Genomic DNA, 22,103 nt, shown 5'->3' on the forward strand with positions numbered 1-22,103 from the left:
GGACAAGGGGTCTGATTTTATGGGGTCCCAAAGGGGTCAACCCCTTCCATAGAGAAGCATTGTAAACTTTACCATGCTTCTCTATGGAGGAGAGGGGCAACCGCTTCAGGACCCCATAAAATTGGACCCCTGACCCAGTCTTCACCATACTTTGGGGTTCATTCAAGGAGAGTCCCTTGAAGCTACCCTGAAAATTTGGGAACTCTACCACCAAAAATGCCTCCTCCAGAGCTCATTAAAAAATCCCCATAGGGAAAAGCCTGGGAAAAGCCGAAGCCGAAAAAAGCTGAATACCTATTCAGCTGATTTGGCAATTGGCTATCCAGCTTTGGCTTTATTCCCAGGTTTTGGTATTTGGTAAAACCGAAACCCAAATATTGCTGAAACTGCTAATTTCAGTTTTATTTTCGGTTCAGGTTTATTGATATGCACAACCCTACTCACAATATATTTAACACACTTATGCTTAATCAAGTTACTATTTATCCAGTTCTGTACATAAAGGGCGCTATGCATATGTATTTGTAAGCATAGTGGGTATGTTTCTTCAACCCAGGGCAGGGAATCAGAAAGTTGCTTTGGTTGTCGAAATACAATGAAGATGGAGATTTTTATTTAATGTCACCTACATTGCAGGTCTTCTTGTTTCTGCATGCAGCAATTCTCATTCTATATTCATCAACATTTACAGACTAACAGCTTCTACCTTCTTCCACTGCTCATCAATAATGTTAGAGCTAATGATGCTGCTCAAAATCAAAGAGATATTACAATTACACTATCGTGTTGCAAAAATGTTATTCATATTTTGAAGTGTACAATCACAAATAAATTACTTTCAGCATATCTAGGAAGGTTAAAAGAACCATCAATATCTCACAGCATCTGAGGAAATCAGGCCAGGACATCTTCATCCAAAAACCCTAAAATATCAACTGTAATGATTAATTTTATTCTTTGGAGCTCACTGGCAAATTTTGTCATTAGCTCTCCCAAGTGATTAGGCCTCATGTTCTTCTCACCTTGACAAAGAATTTTGAAATTGTTCATATTTCACTGCATACTGAAACAAAACTTTGGTCCTTAATTGAATGTCCTTTCTTATAGTTATTAGGCCAGAGTTAATCCTGGTGTATAAGAACAGGTTGGACACAACTCATCAAGAGGGTCGGACACAACTCATCAAGATCTAAAATGACCTACATTCAGGGTGGGGGGAGCAAGTTACCTATTCAAAATAAATGCTTGAAAAGGTTTAATTAATAAAGGGAAAATACCTTTTGGAGACAGTTTCTTTTCAATTGTTTCTTGTCGTTCACGTTTCACCTTTTCTGTTACTCAAATAGAGATTATCCTTACTTTACCAAAGCTGCTGTAAAAACATACAGCTTAATCTACTTAGAAAAGATATTTACATAGACTTCAAGTACCATGTCTCTGGAATGTTAATATCTATTTCTTGTTATCTGATGCATTTGATGCATTTGCATAGATCAGATACTTATATGTAACCTAACTAAGGGCTTTATCACTGTTTACCAGTCTTGGTTCAGTATAGGCAATGACATTCCTGTTAGTTTCCTCACAGAATACAACTGATGTCTTTAAATTATTTTTATAGTCTATATTCCTAATCGCCATTTAAACATATTCAAAGTGACTGTGACATTATTCAGCAACTGCAGTAACATTCTTTTATCATATACCTACTTAGCAATACTAGGTAATCTTACATATATCAAGTTTATTGATCTTATCAGCTTTCAACTGCAGGTGCCCAGCATCTGAGCAGGACGGAGCAGCTGGCAGGAAACCCGACGCCAGCAGTGGTCTTGTCGCACCAGCCCACGCTAACAACGCACCACACCAATTGCTCCTGAAGCCCAGAGGAGGTGGAGCACAGTATGGTGCACCAGCTGGGACTTGGCAAGGAGGAGCCAGCCTGGCTTCGGCCACCTGTGCGTGATCAATAGGGGGAAAGTCTCCATCAAAGAACTGGGTGGAGGAAAACACTTGGGCCCCTATGCACCTCCTTAGGCAGGGGCAGGGGCGGTAATTGGTGGGTGGGGCAGGTACTGGGTGGAGGAATATAAAGACAGGGAAGACACAACAGCCGAGGAGGAGAATGAGGCAGATGGTGTCAAGGCCAGGGCTGGCAAACGCACCCGAAGCTGAAAGTGAGGAGAGGACCAATTGGTCCGAAACTCCCCTTCTGAGTTCTAGTGTGAATCCTTGAGGGTGAGAAGAAGAGGGGCAGACCCACCCTTTGCACCCTGGACCTGCTGCCAACAGGGGGCACTAGCGGGGACTCTCACAATTGGGCATATGTTAGCTGAGCAACTCCAGGTATTTCTGAATGACACATTTTCCCTCAAACTTTTCCAACTGAGTTTCCAGTCTGGTTATGGATAGAATAGGCTAGAATAGCCCTGATTCTTGAACTACATCTAGAGGATAAGAGGGTACTCCACCCTGTTGATATTGCTAAATCTCCCAATAACTTGCCATATTGTGAACAATGCCATTCTTTTGAAATGGCTTGAACAACCGGCTATAGTTGGCTCTCTAGTAGTTTCACTCTCGTCTGTCTGCTCAGAGATGCCACTTCTCAGACACATGGAGTTCAACACAAATTGAAATTATCACTGATGCTGTTCAAAACCTACATGAAGCCACCAAGAGACATTATCTAGAGCTACAGTTTGGTGCCATTAATACTTCATTAATTAAGCATCCAAGACACGCTGCTTCCCTCCTAAAACAGTGTTTGAAGGCTCTAGTTAATTTGATAAAGTAATATAAGGTAAGGAATCCAGAAAAGATAGAAGTGATGTTGATGCAGAATCATCAGGTCACAGATATATCATTTATGCATGGGAGGTTTTGCCTTGGATTTGCTGCTTTCTAGATGCACATTTTCCCCATCCAAATTCTCAAAATTCTGCACGGGGGCTTATTGTTGAGCTTGGAGAATTTGGATGGGAAAAATGTGCATCTAGAGAGCAGTAAATCCAAGGCAAAATCTCCCATGCATAAATGGCCAAAAAAGAGTTAGTGTACTCATAACAGAAGCATTCACAACTGAACAGATAGCGGTGGTGGTAGTAGGGTTGCCAGGTCTCCCCTGTGCTATGGTACCTATTTGTCTGATAACTTCTGGACACAAAAGCCTTTCATAGTATGGAACCAGCAAAACCTTGGGGCCACCTCACTAGATATAAACCCTTGTACCACCTATATTAAGCAAATCTCTCCCTCCTATTCACTTTAGAAAGTAGATGTGGGTTCCAGGGACCAAGCCTTTACTACAGTTGCCCTAATAGAATCCATGGTGAAGTCAGAGGATTTGTTTCCTCTAACCTTTTGTAAAGGCATGTAAGACTTGTTTTTGTTATGTGTGTTGCTTTGGGAGCCAGAAAAGTAATGTATAAAAGCTTCAGGACGTCAAAAAAGTAAAGACATGGGATCAGAGTTAATACATTTGTAAAACAAAATATTTAGCTACCCTCCCCCCCAAAAAAACCCTGTAAAAAGCAGAGGTGAAGAAGAGTTTGATGAGAAATGTATAGATATTCTTGTTTAGTTTGTCCCAAAGTATATTTAAAAATAGAACACCAATAAAAAGAATAGCAGATTGGTTCCTCACACCCTATAATGTGGTTGGTAAATTCAAGATATGTACATCTTGCTTTTCAGGCTTCTCCTTGTGAGGTACTAGAAAGCAATAGAAATGATACAGTACTTTCATTCAAGTACTAACACAATAAACAACCAAGAAAAGCAAGTAGTTTATTGGACAGAAGGGGGACAGTTTGGGAAACACCATGAGTCAAGGAGGTGTGGCAAATATGCATAGTTAAGGCACACAATGCTGTAGATATCATCTGGACAATTCATACATAGGCATCTACTGAGGTGACAAATAAGCAGTGTGAGTTGAGACTTCTTTGCTCTTCTCTTTTAGTGGCCAATTTTGGATATGTTAAAAATATTAAATGTTCCCTCTTTGCAGTTAAATTATGGTACCGTATATACTCGCGTATAAGCCGAGTTTTTCAGCCCAAAAAAAGGGCTGAAAAAAGCCAACTCGGCTTATACGCGGGTCAATACGGTAGGGGAGGGGAGGGGGGAGGAGGGAGGAGGGAGGAGGGAAAACTTACCAGTCGCCGCCGGCCCGCTTGCCTTCCCGCGGCTGGGAGCGGCCAGCGGGGCCTGCCTGGGAGCAGGCAGGCCTCGCTGCCGCCCCCCCCCCGCCCCCCCCGCCCCCCCGCCGCCGCCCCCCCCCGCTTGCTTTTTTGCGGCCTGGGAGCGGCCAGCGAGGCCTGCCTGGGAGCAGGCAGGCCTCGCCGCCGCCCCCGCCGCCGCCCGCCCGCCCCCGCTGCCCCCGCCCCGCTCACCTTCCCGTGGCCTGGGAGCGGCCAGCGGGGCCTGCCTGGGAGCAGGCCGCCCCCGCCGCCGCCCCCGCCCCGCTCGCCTTTTCACGGCCTGCTCCCAGGCAGGCCTCGCCGCCGCCCCCGCCGCCCCCCCCGCCGCCGCCGCCCCACTCGCCTTCCCGCGGCCAGTGGGGCCTGCCTGCTCCCAGGCAGGCCTCGCCGCCGCCCCCGCCGTTGCCGCCCCCGCCGCTCCGCTCGCCTTCCCGCGGCCAGCGGGGCCTTCCTGGGAGCAGGCCGCCCCCGCCGCCGCCCCCGCCCCGCTCGCCTTTTCGCGGCCTGCTCCCAGGCAGGCCTCGCCGCCGCCCCCGCCGCCGCCCCCGCCGCCCCGCTCGCCTTCCCGCGGCCAGCGGGGCCTGCCTGCTCCCAGGCAGGCCTCGCCGCCGCCCCCGCCGCCCCCCCGCCGCCGCCGCCCCACTCGCCTTCCCGCGGCCAGCGGGGCCTGCCTGCTCCCAGGCAGGCCTCGCCGCCGCCCCCGCCGTTGCCGCCCCCGCCGCTCCGCTCGCCTTCCCGCGGCCAGCGGGGCCTGCCTGGGAGCAGGCAGGCCTCGCCGCCGCCCCAGCGCCCCCGCCGCCCCCCCCCGCCGCCGTCCCCCCCGCCGCCCCGCTCGCCTTCCCGCAGCCAGTGGGGCCTGCCTGGGAGCAGGCAGGCCTCGCCGCCGCCGCCGCCCCCCCGCCGCCGCCCCCCCGCCGCCGCCCCTGCCACCGCCCACCCGCCGCCGCCCCCGCCCCGCTTACCTTCCCGCGGCCTGGGAGCGGCCAGCGGGGCCTGCCTGGGAGCAGGCAGGCCTCGCCGCCGCCCCGCTGCCGCCCCGCTCGCCTTCCCGCGGCCTGGGAGCGGCCAGCGGGGCCTGCCTGGGAGGCTGCCAGGCCCGTGCCGCTTTCCGCCGCCCGGAGCGGCCTGGGGGCTGCAGGAAAGCCGCCCCCACCGGGCCCGCGCCGCTTTTCGCCGCCAGGAGCCGGTAAGGTAAGCCTGCCCGGGGGGGAGGAGTTATAAGCCGACCCTCGGCTTATACGCAGGTGCCTAATTTTTCCCCATTTTTGGGGAGAAATTAGGCACCTCGGCTTATACGCGGGTCGGCTTATACATGGGTATATACGGTATATAAGAGACTTCTGATCTGTTCACACATTGCTAACTCTCAGTGGGTGACCGTGTGCATTGAAACATTTCTAATGACAACCAGTTATGAAAGCCAGAACAAGCAAGAGCTCCCTTTCAGCCTTCACGTGGCAGGGAAATGGAAACTACTACTCTGGGACCTCTCATTCTTTGAAACAAGCTGGGGGGGGGGAATTGCTGCTTTCTCAAACCTTGGAGATACCTTTAGAAGAACTGAAAATTTTATACAGCAAACCAGGAGGGAAAGCAAGTTCACTTTCCTCTCCTTTCCCTCATGGCTGGCTCATGGTCCAAACATCACAAGTGGCTTTCAAAATATTGTCGAAGGCTTTCACGGTCAGAGTTCATTGGTTCTTGTAGGTTATCCGGGCTGTGTAACCGTGGTCTTGGAATTTTCTTTCCTGACGTTTCGCCAGCAACTGTGGCAGGCATCTTCATATAACACGCAAGGAGAGAAACGCCATCAAGACCCTCAATGCAGATCCAGAAATCATGATTCTACCAGCTGACAAAGGCAATGCCACAGTGATCATGAAAACAGAAGAATACAAAAAGAAGATTGAGGAACTTCTGGACCCTGCCACGTACAAAAAACTAAAACGAGATCCAACTTGCAAAATTACCAGGAAAACTAGCATTCTGATCAAGAATTCCACTCTTCATCCCGACACACACAGAAAACTATGCAAGACTGAAGCACAACCACCACGATTATATGGACTACCTAAAATTCATAAGAATTCCGTTCCACTCCGACCCATGTGAGTGCCATTGGTTCCCCAACATATGAATTAGCTAAATATTTGACCACCCTCCTACAGGACCACATTGGAAAAACCACTTCTTACATCAAAGATTCAACTCACTTCATCAACAAAATCAGTCCGTTAAGACTCAATCCAAAGGATATATTAATCAGTTTTGATGTTGTACCCCTCTTTACCAAGGTTCCAGTTAAAGACACAATCTCATTGATTAACCAGATTTTTCCAGAAGATATAACAGCCTTATTTCACCATTGTTTGACAACAAGTTATTTCCTATGGGATCAAGAATTTTATGAACAGATTGATGGAGTAGCTATGGGAAGTCCACTCAGTCCAGTAATAGCAAACTTTTACATGGAATATTTTGAAAAGACAGCATTAGAATCAGCACCTTACAAACCTACAGTCTGGTTCAGGTTCGTAGATGATACATTTACCATTTGGAGCCATGGTGAAGAAAAATTAATGGACTTTCTAAACCATCTTAATAATATCCATCCAAACATTCAGTTTACCATGGAAAAGGAAATTGAGGGTAAACTCCCATTTCTTGATACCCTTGTCATCCGTAAATCAAACCTTCAGTTAGGTCACAAGGTCTACCGGAAACCAACTCACACAGATCGCTACTTACACAAAAACTCCAACCACCACCCCCGACAGAAAAGAGGAATAATCAAAACATTAATGGACCGTGCAAGACGGATCTGTGAACCACAGTTTCTCAAGGAAGAAACTAACCATCTAAATCACGCACTGCTAGCAAACGGCTACTCCAAGAATGAAATCAGAAGGGCCATTGAACCAAACAAAAATCAGAAAACTCAAGAAAAACAGTCTCCTATAGGAAAGGTATTCTTGCCATTTATTAAAGGAGTCACTGATAGGATGGAGAAACTTTTGAAAAAACATAACCTACAAACAGTGTTTAAACCCACCAAGAAAATACAACAAATGCTACGATCAGCAAAAGACAAAAGAGACCCCCTCACCTCTGCAGGAGTATATCGTATACCTTGCAGCTGTGGAGAAGTTTACATCGGGACCACAAAACGCAGCATACAAACAAGGATAAAAGAACATGAAAGATACTGCAGACTTGGCCAACCTGAGAAATCAGCAGTGGCTGAACATGGACTGACACAAACAGGACACAGGGTCTTATTCCAAGACACTGAAAGACTGGACAATTCTACCAACTATTTTGTCAGATTGCACAGAGAAGCCATTGAAATTCATAAACATCAGCACAACTTTAACAGAAAAGAGGAGAGTTTAAGAATGAATAAGGCTTGGCTTCCTGCCCTGAAAAACCTCCAGACAAAGACAACATTCAACAATAGCCATACAGATTAGCTTTGGATTACACACATTAACAGATCACTTCAGGATACAATGGTTCCATATTAACATACCATACCCTCATTAGCACATTATCTTGATACTTACAGGACAATACTTTTGCAGGACAATACTCAGCTCAAACCCAACCCCTTTCTGACTATATATTACTCTTCCTACACCCTTGACACTGAGAGACACTGTCCTTCAGTGTTACTACTCTGAAGATGCCTGCCACAGTTGCTGGCGAAACGTCAGGAAAGAAAATTCCAAGACCACGGTTACACAGCCCGGATAACCTACAAGAACCAATGAATCACAAGTGGCTGCTTAGGAAGCCATGGTAACAGGAGCAGCACTTTTGCCCGCATGGACCCCTGGCTTCTCAGCCATCCTATCTATCCCTTGTCTGCTGGCCATACTTCCTTCCTTCCTCCAGCTGAAATCAGAAAGGAATTAATCTATCATCACAAAACACTCTCTTACCCTTCCCTTAACAATCAGAATAGGGTGGAGTTTTCTGAAGATAGCCAAGTCTCTGCATGATTATGGCTGGCGAGGGAAGGAGAAGGGGGAAAGAGCAGCTGCTCACAGCAGCAAAGCTAAGAAATGATGACTTGGTGCTTAAAAACCTTCATCTCTTAGCCTGGCTGGTCCCAACAGCCACTCCATAAGATCACAAGAAAATCCCTGTTGGATCAGACCTGTGGTACATCTAGTCCAGCATCCTGCCTCACAAAGCAGCCAATCAGTTACTCTGGAGGTCCGAGGCCTTTCCCGGATGTTGCCAACTGGAACTGGTATTCAGAGGCTACTGCCTCTGAATGTGGAGGTTTCCATTCGTCACTGTTGTGACGTCACATCCTCCTCCCTTCCCTGGCCATATTTGGAGAAGGAGTGGGCTATTTTCAGAAATGTCCACATCATCCTAATGGTTAGGGGCAGGGCAGCGTCTTCCAAAGATAACTCAGCCCTCTCCAATTATAGCCAAGGCAGGAAGGTGGGGACCAGAAGGGCTAGAAAAAGGATAGCAACAGAAGTCCCCCCCCTTAATTTAATGCAAAGCTTTCATGTCTAGCTTGTTTTAGACGTAAGTGGTGGTGGCAAGTAGGGCTGTCGATTCGGTTCGTCCCAAACCGAAAAACAGCTGAATTTCCCCTGATTCGGCGGGTTTTAGTTCGGATGGAACCGAACTCAAAAAAGGTGGGAAAACGGGGAGCCGAATTCGGCAAGTTTGGGGTGTCCAGCGAATAAATTCGGCAAATTCAGGGTTCGGCGCAGCAGCATAACCGTCAGTTAGTAAGCAGCATTCTCCCGTGGCCAATCGGTGGCCAAGCAGGGTCTTCTTCTGGCCAATCAATTGTGATTGAGCACGTGAGCCCAGCTGCTGTGCGGCCCAGAAAGAGAAAGAGAGAGTATCTGTGTGAGAGAGAAATCCCCGTGGGGGGGGTGCATGTGCACATTTGCTTCTTTCCGTGGCTGCAGGGGGTGCATTTTGGGGGTTAGAGGTCTCAAACTTTCAGGGTAGCTTGAGGGGACGCTTCTTGCAAGAACCCTCAAGTTTTGTAAAGATTGGGTCAGGGGATCCCGAGATATGGGCCCCGAAAGGGGTCCCCCCTTAATGTGCATTTTTATTCCATTTACAGCACATATTCGAGCCTTTTCTTGGCTGCAGGGGGTGCATTTTGGGGGGTACAGCCCCCAAACTTTCAGCGTAGCTTCAGAGGAGTCTTCTTGTAAGAACCCCCAAGTTTTGTAAAGATGGGATCGGGGGGGCGAAATATGGGGTCCCCCCTTTTCCCTATTGGGATGAATGGGATCAGCCGATCCTGTGTGCATCTCGAGAGCAGCAAATCCAAGGCAAAACCTCCTGTGCTTAAATGGAATCGTATTGGATTACCCACTCCTCCCAGTCCCTCCTGATGGAACAGAAGACATCCACAGTAAGACCCCTTTTGGGGTTTAATCTATAATTTTTTCCAATATGTATGTGGGGGGGAAGCAGAGTCTGTGGGGGGGGCAGTTTCTGTGGGGGGGAGCCAAAGGAGGCTTTCACCCGTTCTGCCGAGGGGTGTGTGATCGCTCACCTCTGCGGGAGTGTGTGTACTGCTTTTAAAGTTTTAAAGTTTAAAGTTGAGTCTGTGCGGCGGCTAGCAAGTCTCTCTCCGCTCGGCACCCAGGCCGCGCCTCCTCCTTGGTGTTTTTCCCTGTTTTTGCCCCTAGCCTGGGGTTGAGTGCAACGGGGTGGCTTGCATGAGATCCCCTGCGTCTTGGATTTTTTACCGTTTGGGGGCTGCACCGCGGCGCCGTATTGGTTGGAGAGGTGGGGGTAGTGCTGGTGAGACTTGCTTGAGTTTGGTGGGGTCATTTGCAAAAAGGGGGATTATCCCTCCATCATGAGAAGTAGGAGCAGGGCAGAAAATACAAACTCTGGGGGTTTTTTTGCACGGTCTGTTTTGCTGCTCGCTCAAAAATGTTTTTGCAAAATCTGACTCTCACAATACATTTGCTCGCGTGTTGCTTTGCATTGCAATGGTTAGCACGGGAGGTTTTGCCTTGGATTTGCCACTCTCTAGATGCATAGGATTGCCTGATCCCATTCATCCCAATAGGGAAAAGGGGGGACCCCATATTTTGCCCCCCTGATCCCATCTTTACAAAACTTGGGGGTTCTTACAAGAAGACTCCTCTGAAGCAATGCTGAAGGTTTGGGGGCTGTACCCCCAAAAATGCGCCCCCTGCAGCCAAAGAATGGCTTGAATGTGTGCTGTAAATGGAATAAAAATGCACATTAGGGAGGGACCCCTTTCGGAGCACATATCTCGGGACCCCCTGACCCAATCTTTACAAAACTTGAGGGTTCTTGCAATAAGTGTCCCCTCAAGCTACCCTGAAAGTTTGAGACCTCTAACCCCAAAAATCCCCCCTGCAGCCGTGGAAAAGCGCCAATGTGCTTTAAGTGGCTTTATTCCTGTGGGCGATTTTTTTTGGGGGGGCGACCCCTTCTGGGCCCCATATCTCGGGACCCCCTGACCCAATATTTACAAAACGTGGGGGTTCTTGCAAGAAGCATCCTCTCAAGCTACCCTGAAAGTTTGGGACCTCTACCCTAAAAAATGCCCCCGGAGTCGCGGAAAGGCTCGAATACATTTTTAATGGCTTTATTCGGCCGAATTTTCCCCTGAACTCGGAACTTGGTGCCGAATTCCATGGATATGAATTGGGGGAGTTCGGACTTCGGCATTTCCTGAATTAAAACAGGCTGAATTTTGCCGAATCCGAATTTTACCAAAAAAAAATTTCAACAGCCCTAGTGGCAAGGGCAGGGAGATCAGGAGCCTTCCCCTATCTTTGCAGTGTCACTGCTGGGGACCAGGGCATCTGTATACAGGGGACACTGAGGGGGAGGAGCCTCCTCCTGTCCCTATCATTGCTGCTTGGGTCCAGGGCCCTCTTAAAGGGATCACAAAGGGCAAGGATGAGAGGAGTCTTCTGTCTCCATCCTCTGCTGCTCCTCTGAGGGGCAAGCTCCAAGTTCCAGAGGCACTGCTTCTGGAGCCCGTCCTGGCCTTTAACTGTGGCAGCAAGGACAGGAGCAGGCTCCAGTCTATTCTGCCTCTATCTTACACTTCACTGGGGCAGTATGAGTGGCAGCCTATCTGACAAATTCACGTAGTTTGAGCCACTGTGCATCCCCTTCCACTAGGGTTGCCAACCTCCAGGTACTAGCTGGAGATCGCCTGCTACTACAACTGATCACCAGCTGATAGAGATCAGTTCACCTGGAGAAAATGGCCGCTTTGGCAATTGGATTCTATGGCACTGACGTCCCTCACCTCCCCAAACCTCACCCTCCTCAGACTCCACCCCAAAAATCTCCCACCAGTTGCAAAGTTGTCTTCTGTTGCCCCAGAAGTTTGGACCAGAACCAACGGGTTGAAATTAAATCAAAAGAGTTTCCGTCTAGACATTAGGAAGAAGTTTCTAACAGTTAGAGCAGTTACTCAGTAGAACAGCCTTCCTCGGGAGGTGGTAAGCTCTCCTTCCCTGGAGGTTTTTAAGAGGTTAGATGGCCATCTATCAGCAATGCTGATTGTATGACCTTAAGCAGATGATGAGAGGGAGGGCACCTTGGCCACCTTGCGGGCATGGAGTAGGGGTCACTGGGGGTATGGCTGAGGTAGCTGTGAATTTCCTGCATTGTGCAGGGGGTTGGACTAGATGACCCTGGTGGTCCCTTCCAACTCTATGATTCTAGGGACCTGGCAACCCTAACTTCCACCAACAGCAAATGGACACCCTGATAATCTGCTGTTGAGGGGCACAGAACCCTCAAGAACAATATGCCATGTGGCATAAGGAATTGAGGTAAAACAGGGAAATCAGCTGAAATCCCTCCCCCCTCTACTGTTTCAAAGTCTTTATTCATTCTCTGAGCTGATCAGCTTATAAAACTGTAAAAGGGCTAAATTTTGGACAATTGCTGCTAGCCTCCCCTCACATGCACACATGCAAAGAACATGCAAAGAACATCAGAGTTAAGCCTATTTTTGCTTCCCATGGAATTTAGTTCTGAGTTAAAATTCCAAAATCATATGTCTGATCCGGCTAGGATATGTATGTACATGGAAAGAGGTTTATGTTACTGTCTATGCAGTTCAACTGATCAGCTTAATGGCTGGGAATGCACATGTATGGTTCTTTATTTTTATTTATTTATCCAGGCTAGCTTGATCTTCCCTGATCTCAGAAGATAAGCAGGGTTGGTCCTGGTTAGCATTTGGATGGGAGACCACCAAGGAAGCCCATGGTCGTGATGCGAGGCAGGCAACAGCAACCACCCCTTTGAGTCTCCTGCCTTGAAAACCCTGTGGGATTGCCATAAATCAGCTGTGACTTGACAGCATTTTCCACCACCATGGAAACATTTATTAGCCATCTGTCTTCCTTACAAAGCTCAAGTTAGCTTACAATAAAAAATAGAAGATAATTTAAAAAACTGATTATATTGTACTTACCTACAAATAAAATATATTCACTAATCAAGGGTGGGGAGGCTTTGTGAAACTCAGTCTATCCCCTCTCCTCCTTCCCTGGCAAATAGCTAATCCAAGAGAGTTCAGCATTTTTGAAAGAGCTTCATATGATTAGCTATGGTAATGCCTGATTACTTGTTTTCTCCAGGATTAAAAACAATTAGATGTGATTTATATGTTTAAAGATGAAGACAAAAATCGTACCACCCCTACAAGACTGATAATGACATTTGGCCACCCTTTTAAAGCCTGGTTTAATCAGCTGTTACTTCAGGCAACAGCAATTTTGTCTGTCAGTAGTTCCCTTCCCTGCAGGGCATGAACCTTAACCCAACTGGCCTCTGAAAATACAGAAACATGATTATGCCACAAGGAACCCTTAAATTCAATACACTAAAATGAAAAATGACCATAAGTGCTCCTGCAAATGCCGCACGTCCACTTGCCTTAAGCAAGTAATTTTCTTTACAGGGAAGTACAATATAATCCGTTTTTTATTATCATCCATCAACCTTGGAAATGATGCACAAGTAGTCTTTACACCTGGGAGAGCAACGTCACTTTCATGGCAATTTCATGGCATAAATATATAACAGATATAATGTATAACCCCTGATTTCTGCTGAAGCCGTTAATGTAACGATCCTGGGGATATAATGGAGGCCATAGAAAGTTATTTATTATTATTTGCTGATCTGATTTATACGCAACCTAATCAAAAACTGTCAACATATTACTGAATATTTTAATTTAAAGTCATCCCCTTCAGGGTCTCAGGCAAGTAACATTTTCTTATTTCATGTCCCATGAGCTTTAATAAGTCCTGTGAAGAATACCACAGTCATTCCCATTTTAAATATAGGAGTTATGTTGTTTTTGTTTTTTGCACATTGCTGTGAGCCTTGTATTTCCCATTTTTGTGGCTGGTTTTCCCAATGACATTTTAATGCCTTTTATACTTTTGATATGTAACTGATGTAAAACATGTTAAAATGTGTAAAATTAATGGTGGAACTTGGTATAAAACAACTGAAAATAAAATGAAAATAAGTACTCTCAAATTCAGTTTGTACCAAAAAAAAAAGCAAGTCTAAAGACAAGGTTGTGAAATTCAGTAGCATCCCTATTTCCGCATGAATATACAAAACTAAGGAAACTGATAATTTCTTCCAAAATGCTCATTCATTCCCATAAGACTTAGGCAGGAAACTATCTTGGCACATTGCACCTTTTTCCATGTGAGGAGTAAATGAGTTAGCCTATTGCAACCAAACTGATAAATACTCTTGTGGCACTTTATGACTGGCATACATATTATGTCATAAACCACAGCTAAGAAGGGATAAAGGGAGCTTTGCCTCTTGAAAGCTTAAACCCTGGAAATCTTGTTGGTCTTTAAAGGGGCTACTAGACTTGAATTTTTCTCTTCTACTGCTGACCAACATGGCTGTCTACCTGAAGCTAAGAAAGAGGACTCATTTTGTCCAATGTGATACAACTCTTGCTATGTGTGAGTGAAATGTGGTTTCTACATGTGCAAAAAAGACTGCTGGTATGCAAACACATTATGAAAACCTGTCATTTGTTATTCAAGTCTCTAAAGAATAAAGTGTTTAACATTTAACATCACACTATCTACAAACAATTCAGCAATCACTAAATTAATTAGTCTTTTCCCCCCCTATCTACAGCTTTGACTGCAACCATGCTGGCTCATTATCTTATTTAATTAAAACCAATGTTTCATTTTTTTCCAACCTCGCTACCCTTCCCTGAATTTTAAAAGCTGAGCAGATACAATTTCAGGCTTTACACATATACATTTTAAAATCTGAAAACAGTGGAGCTAAGCTTCTGCTTCCTTGTGGCTAAAAGCAATATCATTCTGTGCAAAGCAGAAAATGTTGTGATCTGATCCCAAGAAGAAACAGCCATGGGGGTGGATTTCCCCCCACCCCACCCCGAATGATGACAGTTTATTTACTACTCACAGCCATATGGCAAGATTGTAGTTCACTATTTGCTGACTTAACAAACATTTCAAAGAAACTCAAAATGTCAGCTTAGTCACTATGACTCAGCAGGCAGGGAATCTTACGAAAGCTGATTTATTAGGAAAGATCAACTGGTAGCAGAAGCCAAGAATCAAGAGGATACTAGTGAGGATCAATTGTACAGTGCATGGCATAAATAGATAATCAAAAAACAGATAGCCCAGGGTACCCTGGTAACCCCCCTCCCAAGAGCGGCTTCCAGAGGTTCCCACGAAGGGAGTCAAAACACTTAAGAAATGGAATAACACATTGGCCTTGGCTGGCATCTGGCTCACCCACAACATACCATTCTCAGGCTATGCCTGACACACAAATCATTTCATGATGTCGGGCCATGTAGACCCATTCTGCTAATGGTGGCCCTCTCCACTGTCACAAGAGCCTTCCACTGGAGCAAGAAGCTGCCATTAGCAGAGCAGGGCAGCAGGATCCAACCAATAGTATTATTCGCCCTCAGTTGCTAACTCACTTTGGTCATGCTCGCCAGCAGTGAGGACTCAAAAGTTTTAATTTTGCAAAGGGAGCTATAACTTCAGGCTCACAAGAAATGCATGATTAATCCTACTGCCTTCTGATTTAAAATTAACCCACTTTTAAAGCCTGGAAATTTATGTTTCTTTATCATTCTCAAGCTTTATTTGTTACAGAATGGTAATAAGCTGAAAAGTCCATATGTAAGTACCGGTAATAGGTTCCGGGACTTACCCAGAGCCTGAGTTGCGGAGCCGGCCGGGGGGGGGGGAGGGTAGGAGGCCTCCGGAGGGTGGGAGTCAGAGCATGAGTGCACACAGCAATTTTCGCCCTGCACGAGGCATCCGGACAGGTGTTGGAGGAAACTCTTGGTGTTTAAAAGGACCAATTGGAGAGAGCCAGGGCCGGAGGAGCATGGGAGTGCAGTGAGGACGGACCAGGGAGAGTTTTCACTCCAGTCCATCTTTGCTGCATAAAAGGCAGCAGGCTCCCCAGGCAGCTTCAGACCGCCACTGGATGTCATTCCCACCCCACCCTTCTCTTTGCTTTATGTTCATCTTGAATCAATTTCTATTTATAGTGTATTTAAGGTATGTTTGTTCTGTTTTGCTGGCAATCGCTGTATCAATAAACTGAACTGAACTGAACTGAACTCACTGATTTGTTTTTTTGGCCAACCACGATATCCATAACACTCTCCTCCAACACCACATTTCAAAGGAATCTACTTTCTTCAAATCAGCTTTCTTCAATGTCCAGCTTTCACACCCATACATTGTAATAGGGAATAGGATGGCATGAATTTACTTAATCTTGGTGGCCAGAGACACACACTTCAGAATCTTTTCTAGCTCCTTCATGGCTGCCTTTCCCAGTCTCAATCTTGGCTGCAGTCTCCCTTTTGGTTGATGATTTGTGTTGTTATTTGATAGATGGAGCTTGCCCCACACTTTTAGCCCCGCATCAGCAAATAGATGTTGGTTCGTACCACATTTTGAACTCAATTTTCTCACAGTAAAGTGTGAAGAGAATGCAATGAGGAATCTAGCATATTTTCCCCAGCCTGGCTCAGCACATATGTAGGTCCTTTCACCAACTTTTTGCCTTCTGTACCTCCTGCAAATTTCTCTATCCCTCTCACTTTATGTCCCCAGCCCTCTGCTTTTCAGTTCAGTCTCTTTCATCTCCATCTTCAAAGCTCTTATATCGTCCACATTTTACTTTTGGAGCCAGGGCTGATCCCTGCCCTTTGCTCACTTTCTCTCCTCCTCTAAATAGCTCATGTGATATCAAATAAGTGTCTTTATCTTCACTGACAAGAATGTGAAAGAGTTGTGCACCATTCCCAGAGATTGGCCTCTTATTGACTGATGGATTTATAACCAATATATTGGCAAATGGGGGAACAGCTGTGAAGAACAAAGTTAGGGGATGTCTTCCCTTCTCACCTTTGTTCTTTTTTTGGGTCATTTCCCCACATCCCTGGCAGTCATTAAATGAATCAGAACATTGCAATCGACTGTGTGTAGTTCATGAAAAAGGATGATTACCTATGGCTTTTTCTTTCTTTTCCAGTTCAGGTTTCCCTCTCTTTTCAGGCTTTTCTCTTTTTTCGGGTTTTTCAGCTCTTTCCAGCTTTTCTTTGTGCACTATGAAATAAAAGGCATATTTTTATATAATATAAAAATGGCTTTTTGGAAGAATAGAACCAAAACAAAATGAGACAATCAGATTAGCCCTCACTATTAGAGTCACATTTGCCTTCTCTATTCATTTTAAGGAAGGCTGAAAAGGATTCTACGGAAACTTGGGTTGAAATTGGGGGGACACCATGACACAATGGAGCCCAGCAAATCTTGCTCTTTATCTGCCATTGTTTTTCACTTGACCCACTGTCCTTCTTTTCTTGTACAGAAAAGCTAATTATCTTTGTTTGCAATTTTGAATAAACTGTTTTGACAGCATATTTGCTTGTAGTAAACATTTTACTGGCAGAAAGAGATACAAAGAGCTAGTTTTAATTTAAACAAATTCATACACAATTAAAAATTTAAGTATAAAATGCCAAGATTGAGGTATTAGGATACCAGCAACAACTGGCTGAAGGCCAAACTCAGCAATATGGTTTAAAATCTGTGACTGCATCTCTGTCTTTTCAGTGTTCAAGGCAATCATTTTGGGGACAGGGATCTTGAGGAGGGCCATGGCACTGGAAGGAGTTAATCATTTCCTCCCATGTTGGTTTAACAGTGCAATCCTAAACAGAGTTACACCCTTCTAAGCCTTAGAAGGGTGTAACTTTGTTTAGGATTGCACTGTAAGTCATTTACCCACAGGAAAAATATATAGTGACCAGATACCAGCTCATGGATCTCTTGCTATCTCATCTACACTGGATCTGAGACTCGAGGATAATGATGAGAGTTATGCTTTTATCTCTGTTATGCAATGATAATTATACCAGCTGCCATTATTACAACACCACTTAAAATTACTAATAACTAAGAGTGCAATCCTGAAGGGGGCACATCCCCATGCTGGTGCAAGTGCCCATTTATCCTGAGATAAGGGGCAATCATGTTGGCCCCAGTATACCATGCTGCTGTGCGGAGCTCCACCACCGGCACTGCCTCCTGGCAGCATTCCAGTGGCGCAGTTCCCTGTGCCGGTGTCCTGAGAGGCTTTCCCTGGAAGGGGGGTGTTCCAGTGGGCAGAGCTGGCTTTAGGCAGCATCCTAATTCCTTTCACCCCAGGAATGCCCTCTCAAGTTGCAGTGTTGTCCAACTATACCCCATTCATGGTCATTGTGCCATGGACTGATTTGCCCTAGTCCAGCTTCAAATGAAACTCAAGGCCAGATTGGCTGTGTGTGTGTGTGTGTGTGTGTAACAACCAACCAATGGGAAGCAGCAGGCAGCAGTTATTGATTTGCTGCATCACCCTCACATGTCAGCTTTATTATTTAGAAATATGTTGAATGCTACAAATCATACAGTAATGTGAATGCCTGTTTTAACCTACCAATGGACTGATGTTTATGGGGTAGCTAATTACGCTCTGGATCTAGTCTTTTAAAAAAAAAATATCTTCTCATGAAGTTCTTCACTTGATTAGAAATTAAAACCAGATAATATTTCCTCTCTGCTGATTCATACTCTGTAAATGACAGCACATATAGTTTTTGTTTCCCAAAGGCATCACTGTTAGGCTATTGTTAAAGTGAACTATTCTCTCCAGGACAGCAGCCTCGAAAGCCTAAAATGTGTCATAGCATTAGATATGGGATAACCCAAATCTTTTATTATAGCAGCAGTGTTCATTTGGGCAAGGTGTCCATACCATGCAAGCCACTGATAAGTGGCAACACCTAGGTAAACATTTTTCATAAACAGCTGTGGCCCAGATCATACTTTTGGTGGGCCCAATGACTGATGTGCTGGGGCCACCAGCAGGTTCCTGGGTGGAGGTAATAGTTTATATATCTGCACCTGCAACTTATGCAAGCAAACACCAGCATTTGTGTGAATGCATGTGTGAGTAGTTCTGGACTCTGGAGCTACTATCATAGATCCACTGTAACAAACTGTTCATTTAATGACATCAAATAGACAATATTAGTATTCATAAAGGTTTTTTGAGGACAATGAACTTTTGTTTTCTTTGTGTACAATAATTGTATATTATTCAGTTGGGATATGGGGTACAGACATTCTTCCATAAGGCATATTTCTGCTGTCAAGAAGCTGTCTTCTCAGCATACCAAAACAACTATATTTTGTCCCTGAGAAAATATAATTTTCCTCCCAACTAGAACTTCCATTGTGAATGTGACTGTTGTATGGAATGTGGGAAAAGGGAAGTAAATGTGGCACATTGTCCCTTGTTTGGTTCCACATGCAGTCATGACACTCTTAGGGCTCAAGCTGGAAATCAACTTTTTATTGGGGAGAAAGAAAGAAAAAGTAGAAATTTAGAATCTATGCCAGAGGATGCTGTATTTTGGCAATCTGAGCTTTCTAGAGAACATGGAAACTCCACTACCATTTTCATCCTCTGCTGGTCAAAGTAAATGCAAAAAAAAAAAAAAACTTTCTGCCAACAAAGAGAAAAGTGGACATGACCATCTGTCCTGTAGAAAACTTATTGGAAAACCTTCTTCAGTACCTAAAGGGAAGACTATGGTTTTCTCCCAGCTATATTTTCTGCTAAGAAAAAGACTTCCACCAGCATGTGGAACGGAGCAATTTTCTCTATTACTCTACTACTGCAGACGCCCACTCCTCCTTGCTGCCTGTTCCCAGGGGTCCACTGACTGGTTGGAATGGCAGAATGCAGCAAGAGGAAAGTCAGAAATATCGCTTCCACAAGCACTGCTGCATTTGTGTTAACACAGGATCCAAAATAGTACAGCTATGCTGATATTCATGTTAATCCACAGCCGATTTAGAAGCAACTAGCAAGACAGTTTCTACTACTTCTCATTTACCTTTAGGTATGTCCTTTTTAACAGGTTTTTCTAGTTTCTCAGGTTTCACCCATTTTTCAGGTTTCTCATGTTTCTCCCGTTTCTCAGGTTTCTCCAGTTTTTCATGTTTCTCCTGTTTTACCCATTTTTCAGGTTTCTCAGGTTTTACCTGTTTTTCAGGTTTCTCCTGTTTTTCATGTTTCTCAGGTTTCTCCAGTTTTTCATGTTTCTCCCGTTTTACCCATTTTTCAGGTTTCTCGGGTTTCACCTGTTTTTCATGTTTCTCAGGTTTCTCCCATTTTTCATGTTTCTCAGGTTTCTCCTGTTTTTCATGTTTCTCAGGTTTCTCCCATTTTTCAGGTTTCTCCCGTTTTTCAGGTTTCTCCCGTTTTTCAGGTTTCTCCCGTTTTTCAGGTTTCTCCCGTTTTTCAGGTTTTTCAAGTTTTTTAGGTTTCTCAGGTTTTTCCCTTTTTTCAGGTTTCTCCTGTTTTTCAGGTTTCTCGAGTTTTTCAGGTTTTTCCCGTTTTTCAGGTTTCTCAGCTTTCTCAGGTTTCTCGAGTTTTTCTTTCTGAATTTCTACAATGACAACACCAAAATGTGTGTGAACAGACAGAGTGCTAGGGTATATTATAAACACCCCTGTATTAGACGAACCAATATTCATAACACAATATGTGAATTACACAGAATATTTGGGGGCAGAGGGAGGTGGACACATTAATGAGACTTTACAGTTCTTCAGATCCAACACTCAGTCTTCAGCACTGATTGGAATTTGCAGGTCCCTTGTAGGTAAAATAATTAATTAAGCCACTTGTTATTTATTTACATTATTTATAGCCCACTTGTCTCACAGGGACTCAAGGTGGATTATACATAGTGGGTCAGTACAATCAACAAAATGGGGAATTCAATAAACAATGCATTAGGATTATAGATGTCTGGAACCAACCAGAAAGAACTGATTAGGATTGTAGTGGTCTGGTATGACGCACCCCCCTTCCAACCACTTCACTATCCCACTCACTCAGCCCGGCCGTATATGCTGAGGGGAAAGGCGTTGGCCTGAGTAGATTTGTGAGGAGAATTATTTTCTTTCTCCTCTTCCAGTCCCACACCCGTATTTACCTCAGTGGGAAATAGGAGACAAGAGGCTTTTCGACTTAAACAGAGAAAACAGGGAAGTTTATTAAAGAGAACTCACAGAGATTGGTTTTCAAGAAAAGGCAGAAATATTTTGGAGGGAAAACTCAGAGTTAGATTTATATACACAAGATTGCTTCAGAGAAATAGCTTAGATGTTTCCTTCACACAAATTCCTTCAGTTCTCAAGCTTAGTTCTATCTCTCAGAACTATTATACACATTCAGCTTCAGCTTTAGTTCTATCCCTTAGAACTACTATTCAGATTCAGCTTTCAAAACTGCCATACAGCTTCAGACTCTCAAAACTCTGTCCAAAGCCTAGCACTCTCTGGGGTATTCTTCACGGAGATTTGCTGCTGTTTCGACACTGATCTGCGTCGGAGGCAAATTTTGGTTATTCACTGCAGATCCGTGTTTTCCCCAACTGAGCAAAATAAGCCGGGTTAAAAGAGAGGCAATCCAAACCACTTTTGAGACTATCTTTCCTGTGGACACGTGTTTTGTTGCACGGATGCCCATGAAAAAATGTTTGCTTCGCTCCCCAGGACGTCTCCTTCCTCCTCCCCCAAGAACGGTGATTGGCTGGGGGAGTTTCGCGCTCGGACAAGAATACCGCCCCTTTTGCTGCCTGCCTAGAATCCTGGCACTTCTCTCCCTCCGTCCCCACACGCCTTCCCCGCCCCTCACCCAGGATGGGCCTTGGAGCTGGGCCCACACCTCCAAGCCCAGGGGGACGTCGGACGGACGGCTCCAGGGGGAGACCGGCAGGGCCACGCCATGTGCTCCTCGCGCACTGGGGGGGTGGCAGCTCAGTCTAGGGCAGCTGGACCCATGGAGGGGATGTTCAAGGGATTTTTGAGAAATCAGATAGGAAAAATGTGCATCCTGAGAGCAGAAAACCCAAGTCAAAACTCCCTCCCATCACTCTTCTGAAGAGAGGCGGCCAGCCTGCTCTTATCTCCCTCCTCTCTCTTGATGCACTATGGCCGGATCATGGCCGGTGCGCAATCCAGGGGCCTTCTTTCCTCTCCCCCCCCCCTCGCCATGCACACTGGCTGGATCAGGGCTGGTGCGCAATCCAGGAGCCTTCTTTCCTCTCCCCCCCCCCGCCATGCACACTGGCTGGATTGGGGCTGGCGCGCATGCTAGGAGCCCTCCTGTCTCTCACGATGCAATGTGGCCGTATCATGGCCAGCGCGCAATCCAGGGGCCTTCTTTCCTCTCCCCCCACCCCACCATTCCCACTTTCAGCTAAACACTTCTCTGGGCACA

At 45.6% G+C, this 22,103-nt stretch overlaps 1 protein-coding gene across 1 annotated transcript in view; it reads right to left on the reverse strand.

The window, feature by feature from the left end:
- Positions 1–22,103, reverse strand: part of TRDN (triadin) — a 139,123-nt gene that overhangs the window by 30,935 nt on the left and 86,085 nt on the right. The window contains exons 8-11 of the mRNA XM_056856720.1: positions 19,975–20,262; positions 19,867–19,911; positions 19,708–19,749; positions 16,772–16,870 (exon numbers count right to left, since the gene is read on the reverse strand). Coding sequence (XP_056712698.1) covers positions 16,772–16,870; positions 19,708–19,749; positions 19,867–19,911; positions 19,975–20,262 — 474 coding nt within the window. The remainder of the gene's footprint in view (positions 1–16,771; positions 16,871–19,707; positions 19,750–19,866; positions 19,912–19,974; positions 20,263–22,103) is intronic.

Source organism: Euleptes europaea, chromosome 10 (genome assembly GCF_029931775.1).
Source record: "Euleptes europaea isolate rEulEur1 chromosome 10, rEulEur1.hap1, whole genome shotgun sequence".
NCBI lineage: Eukaryota > Metazoa > Chordata > Lepidosauria > Squamata > Sphaerodactylidae > Euleptes > Euleptes europaea.